Below are 6,613 nucleotides of genomic sequence, written 5' to 3'. Positions count from 1 at the left end.
AAATAAATTTTAAGTTAAATTAATTTATAAAATAATTTTTAAGTTAAATTAATTTTTAAAATTATTTTTTAAAGTTAAATTAATTTTAAAATAATTTTTAAGTTAAATTAATTTTGAAAATAATTTTTAAGTTAAATTAATTTTGAAAATAATTTTTTTAAGTTAAATTTATTTTTAGAATAAATTTTTTTTATAATAATTTTTAATTTAGTTTTAAATTTAATTTAATTTAATTTAATTTGATTTGATTTAATTTTACTTTATTTCAATTTACTTTAATTTAATTTTATTTGATTTGGTTTGATTTGACTTGATTCGATTTGATTTGATTTGATTCGATTCGATTCGATTTGATTTGATTCGATTTGATTCGATTCGATTTGGTTCGATTCGAAGTCCTTAGTCATCTCACCCGATCTATTTTTTCAATAAGGGAAACCTATAATTTTTGTGAGATGAAGTTAAGTTCAATTTTTTGGGTTTGATTTAACTTTGTATTAGGTTCAGGTTTAGCTTTGGGCTCAACAAATATGCATTCTCTGGATAAACTTCTGGGCTATGGTGAGTCACTTAGATATCATTAGAGTAACCATGCCTTGAAGGTTTTTCAAATAGTACTATTCACTGAACTTAGTACAAAATTTTGGTCTAACTAGTTAGGATCCGTAAGGGGTAGCTTCGGTTAGTTCCACTAAGCCAAATGCACCAGGTCGAAGCTATATCTTCTTAGACATGCATAGACAGAGTTCCTTAATGTACTATCATCCAAAACTTCACCAGTACCGTAGGTCAAGTTAAACTATTGTACATTTTTAAACTAGTCCTAATTACCTTACCGGGTAGGTTAATTTTTGGTTACTCTGTCGGGTAGATTATTTTTGGAGGTGCCAACTATTTTGGAGCCTCCTCCTGAATTATTAATCTGATCTAGGTTTTAATTTTGGGTTTATGTCGATTACTTTTATAATTGTATTTAACTTAATGATAATCCAATTTTTGGTAGGTTCTAAAATAGTTTGTTTTTGGTTTAGTTGATCTAGGTTTATATTTTGGCTTTTGATTTGGTTTATTTGATTTTATATAATATATTTTATCTTTGGGTATATAATATTGGTTAATTCCTACTTGCGTGGTTAAGCACGTTTTCGAAACCCAAGCTTTATTTTGTTGTTTGTGTTGAGTTATTAGAGACATAAACGACTTATTTGAATTCGACTTGTATCCAAGTCTAGATTTATTGTAAACAACTTTTTGATTATTTAATATAAGATCTAAATTTTTAGATCTAGTTGTAAATTTCTCTAAAAGCCCTTTTAATTTATTAATTTCAACTTTTAGTGTTGAATTTTCCTCCTCAAGTGTTAAGGCTTGAGTTGGATTAGAATTTGTAATTTGTTCCTTGAGGTTTTGGTTTTCCTCAAGGAGCATTTTTTTTTATTTTCAATTGCAGTTAATTTTCTATCTAAACATGCAATGATTTTAAAAAATTTCTTATTTAAACTAAGGTATACCTCTTCAGGACCTTCGGAAATGAGTACGGACTCGTGGCTCGATTCGGATTCGGACCAGTCTTCCAATTCATCCTCTGATTCGCGAGCCATTAGCGCGAGGTGGTTTTGGTGCTTCTGATCTTCGACCTCCGATTCTTCTAAAGCTGAGTCATCCCACATCGCTTTGAGTGCCTTCTTCTTGGTCGTCTTTGACTTCTCATTCTTCAATTTTGGGCACTCGTGTTTGTAGTGGCCCTTCTTGTTGCACCCAAAGCAGGTCACGTTTCTTGGTTCAATTATGGAATTGATCTTCTGCAGGTCTTTTTTGCTAAAGTTCTTCTTCCTCCTGGTGAACATCTTCCTTACTAAGTTCACCAAGTACTCTTCGTCTTCTGAATCTTGGTCAAACTCATCTTCTGGTTTAGGCTTGATCTTTGTCTTTTCCTTGGAGGAACCTGCAAACAAAGCGATACATTTCTCGGTTCTGGCGTTAGTTTGCTCATGTAGCTCAAGTTTGCAAAACAGCTCATCTAATTTTAACTTAGAAAGATTATTCGAAATCTTGCAGGCATCCACGATGGATGCCCACAATACATTTTGAGGAAATGCGTTTAGAGCGTACCTGATCAAATCGTGATTCTCCATTTGGTGGCCTATGACGTGAAGTCCGTTGAGGATGTCTTTGATCCTTGCATGGAGCTAACTTGTCGTCTCTCCTTCCTGTATTTTAATATTAAATAATCTATTTAGAAAAAGATCACGTTTAGTTACCTTGGCGTCGCTTGTTCCTTCGTGTAGTTCGACGAGCTTGTCCCATAGTTCCTTCACATTTTGGTGTGGGTCCACCCGGTTCAGCTCTTCCTTCGTCAGCCCGCATTGCAAAGTGTTGAGTGCTTTGAAATCCGTCTGGGCTTTCTTCTTCATGTCTTGATTCCATTGTTCTGGGTCCAGTGGATTTTCGGAGTTGTCGACCAGCGCCTTGTATCCTCTGGTGATGCTAAACCACTGGTCGAAGTCGATCTTCAAATAGACCTCCATTCGCTTCTTCCAATAGGGGAAATCGTTACCGTTGAATAGAGGGGGGCGGATTGTGCTGAAACCTTCAATCTGAGACATTTTACCTTGCACACAAAAAAACAAGAAAAGAGAAATCCCAAGACTTGGTATTGGATTAGCAGTGTGGGAGAAAGAAAGAAATTTTAAGACTGAATTGGTGTTGCACCAATTTATTTTAACTTGCTTAGAAAAAAGGTCCAAAAAGGCAACAATACCAGTTTGGATTGTTTTGAAAAACTTAAAGCCGAAAAAGAAAAAAAAATCCACCCCTTTTGTCTGATTAGTGGTTGCACCAAATCAGAGCGGTATCTGCTCTAATACTACTTGTTAGATCGTAGAGTACGCTAGAGGGGGGGAGGGGGTGAATAGCGATTTAAAATTTGTTCAAGAGTAGAGTAAGCAGTGGAAAAATAAAAGCAAAACATAATGCTAACACAGATTATTTTTACTTGGTTCGAAGCCTTCATCGACTCCTACTCCAAGGCCCGCACTCGTCGAGTGTTTTCGTTGGGTAATTCACTAGCAGTTCACAAAAAGGGTACAAATGTAAGTACAAGAACTTTTAAAGAAGAAGTACTGACAACAATAAAAGAAAGGAAACTTTTAGCAGTTGGTTGTCGGAGAAGCTTCACAGCATTGCAATGTCACAGGAGAACAACGCGGTAGAGCAGTCGTTGGAAGATGATGGTGTATTTTGCTCCAGAGTGAGACCTCCTTATATAGGATGCTCCGGGCGCCCGGACCATGGCGTAGGCCCAGCCAATCAGTGCGCTCCTCGTGACGACGAGATAGAGTTTTGCCTTCTGGGCGCCCGGACCACCTTTCTCCAGAAAGTTCTTCTCCAGCAAGAAAGTGTTAGTCCGAGGCAAAAATAAAAGCTAAACTACCCTGCAAAACAAAAGTTAGCACAAATATAATAAAAGAATAGTAATTAGATTCCGTCTCACCGAGACCGGAATCTAATAACGATCTCAACTTAGATTTCTGAAATGGTTCTAAGTTGGAACGACGCCTACTGTTCCCTCAAACAGGGAACGCGTCCTCACCAAGTCACTCCCCTCCTGTGACTTACCTTAACTTACCTGCTAGACGTTCGGTTAGCTTGTCGACCCGTCTGAACTTTGTGTCAGCTATCAGGTCAGCCCGTTGACCTAGCTGGACTTCATGCCAAACATCAGGTCAGCCCGTCGACTAGTCTGGACTTTGTGCCAGCTATCAGGTCAGTCCGTCGACCTAGCTGGACTTCGTGCCAGACATCAGGTCAGTCCGTCGACCAGTCTGGACTTTGTGCTAGCTATCCGGTCGGCCCGTCGACCTAGTTGGGATTCTCCTACACACTTCGTCAAAGTGTTAGATCACAACGAAACTAACTTAACCTATTTTGTCATTCATCAAAACCTCAGTCAGACCGTCAGTGCTAACCACACCAACAAATACAAAATCAATCTAAATTCAAACTATAACAAAGTCTACTATAACTATAAAACATATCGACACAAACCTAAAACCTAAACCCAAAGTTCAATAATTCAGGGGGGGCTCCAAATTAGTTGGCACCTCCAAAATAATAGTTTACTTATGTAACACCCCACCCTCCTCGCTACTGGACTGCGAGGGTGGAGCGTTACTGGACTACTACCTTTACTAAACTATCCTTGTTCACATATTGATAGTAATTCCTAAAACTCTCAGAGAACTCAAAACTTACAATTAACTAGCAGCGGAAGACTAAATGACTCATCTAATACATTCTACTCAACTCTTTGTTAATAAATTCTTATGCTAAATCCCAAGGCTTCTATAGTCCTGGCATCACACATCCTTCGAACACCTCCTTGTCACCTTTCTTTCTATATCTTTTCTTTTCCTGTATCTGCAGTAAGAGGAAGTGTAGTCTATAAGCAAAATTTGCTTAGTAAGCGCTATCTAACTCACAAAATCTCGATATGCATGAGGACATATTGAAATCTAAAACTGAATGCTCAAAAGGAAATCTACTCATGCTCATCAACTAGTGAAAGAAACATACTGAAAGGCTAAACATGTAGAGTAAATCTATACAATCATGCTAGCATAAAGAACTAAGCTTACTGAATTCTAAACGCCTTCTGAATCTTATTTCACTTGTTTAAAGACTTATTCTTTAAATACTTTATACTAATGTAAAACTTGCTTTACTTGTTCAAAAACTTATACTTATAATATTTCAAAATAATAATCAACTTTTTCTTGGGCCCGGCAACTATGCTTTTTCTTTTGTAACGACCCGACCCATTCGGCGGCCCATTTGGCGACCCTATGGTCGTCGACCGTCGACCGTCGGCCGAGCCGTTACTACTAGGTTATCTAAACCTAGGGACGACTATGGGAGCCCAGCCCAAGGACAGAGAGTCCAGTACAGTGCCACTGATAAAAGTAAAATACTTGTTATCTTTTAATACTTCTATATAATGCCTCGGCATTTTCTTTAGCACCTTGTGTGCCTAAAACCCCTAAAGTCTTGACTTTGGGATCTACTTAAGGCCTCGGCCTTTTCTTTCTTTTCTTTATCTTTCTTATACTTTTCTTTAAAAGAATGCTTCTTACAAAACTGAAATGTTTAAACAAATTCTAACACTGAAATGCTTAAACAAAATCTGCATACAAGTTTAAACAGAAATATGCATATTAAGCTTAACTAAAATCTGCCTATTAAGCTTATCTAAAATCTGCATACTAAGCTTATCTAAAATCTGCATACTAAGCTTATCTAAAATCTGCATACTATGCTAGTCAAAATTCTGCATACTATACTAATCAAGATTCTACATTCTATGCTACACTATTTCTGCATACTATGCAAACATAAATTCTGCACTATAATACTTAACCAAACTGCACTATAATCTTTTTCTTTAAAAACTGCATTATAAGTTTCACAAAACATCTGTACTACAAGTTCCACCAAAAATCTGTACTATAAATTCCACCAAAAATCTGCACTACAAGTTCCACAAAAAATGTGCACTATAGACTTTAAAGAAATCTGCACCATAAGCTCTTATGAAATCTACACTACAAGCTCTAAAGAAATCTGCTCTAAAGAAATCTGCATTTTAAGCTCTAAGAAATCTGCACTACAGTCTTAATTAAAAATCTGCACTATAAACGCTTCTCATGCTTCGAATTCAAGAAGAACAAAGGTCCGAAACTACTCCTACTACAGGTGAGAAGCACTTACCTTGATTCTTGGACTCACAACCGAACAAAAAGGGCATCTAGGACCTTGGCCGCTCGCCGGAGATGATACCCTAACTCCCTTTCATTTTCTGCCCGAGCTCCGCCATCGTACGCACAAGAGAAGGAGAGAATGGTTTAAGTCACGGGAAAACAGAGCATCAACTTATCCCCTTTTATAATCTAATATTCTGTTAATTATCTTAGATAAATTTGCTACTTTTTCTAAACAAACAAATCCAACATCAACTTATCCCTTTTATAATCTAATGTTCTGTTAATTATCTTAAATAAATTTGCTACTTTTTTTAAACAAACAAATCCAACATCAACTTATCCTTTTTATAATATTCTGTTAACTATCTTAAATAAATTCGCTATCTTTTCTAAACAAACAAATCCAAGATCAACTTATCCCTTTTATAATCCAATATTTTGTTAACTATCTTAAATAAATTCGCTACCTTTTCTAAACAGAAAAATCTGTTTGCCCACCTGGTCAGTCGTGTTTTGACCGAGTCAAAGGTCGCGGGTTCTATTCTCGGCTTGGACATTTTTTTGTCGAAACTTCCTTCGTTTAATAAAAATACCAAACGACCTCCAAAAATTACATAAAAATACTCTAAAAATTTCTAAAAATCCCTAGAATATTTCTATAGCATTTTTAAATATTTTAAAATTACTTTTAGGACTCTAATTGAGGAAATTTGGGGCGTTACAACTTAACTGTGTAATTAGGACTAGGTTAAAAAAGGGATAAAAATTTGACTTAAAAAATAGCACCGGAGAAGTTTTGGATGATAGTAGGTTAGAAAAACTATGTCTTGCATGTCTAGAAAGATATGGTTTCG

At 36.1% G+C, this 6,613-nt stretch overlaps 1 protein-coding gene across 1 annotated transcript in view; it reads right to left on the bottom strand.

Moving 5' to 3' along the window:
- Positions 1-2,189: 2,189 nt before the first annotated feature.
- Positions 2,190-6,613, bottom strand: part of LOC121972256 — a 29,485-nt gene continuing 25,061 nt past the window's right edge. Inside the window, exons 6-7 of the mRNA XM_042523944.1 lie at positions 2,295-2,611; positions 2,190-2,210 (exon numbers count right to left, since the gene is read on the bottom strand). Coding sequence (XP_042379878.1) covers positions 2,190-2,210; positions 2,295-2,611 — 338 coding nt within the window. The remainder of the gene's footprint in view (positions 2,211-2,294; positions 2,612-6,613) is intronic.

This window comes from Zingiber officinale, chromosome 4A, assembly GCF_018446385.1.
Source record: "Zingiber officinale cultivar Zhangliang chromosome 4A, Zo_v1.1, whole genome shotgun sequence".
NCBI lineage: Eukaryota > Viridiplantae > Streptophyta > Magnoliopsida > Zingiberales > Zingiberaceae > Zingiber > Zingiber officinale.
Note: the sequence above shows the minus strand (reverse complement) of the source record. Positions and strands in the feature narration are given on the sequence as shown.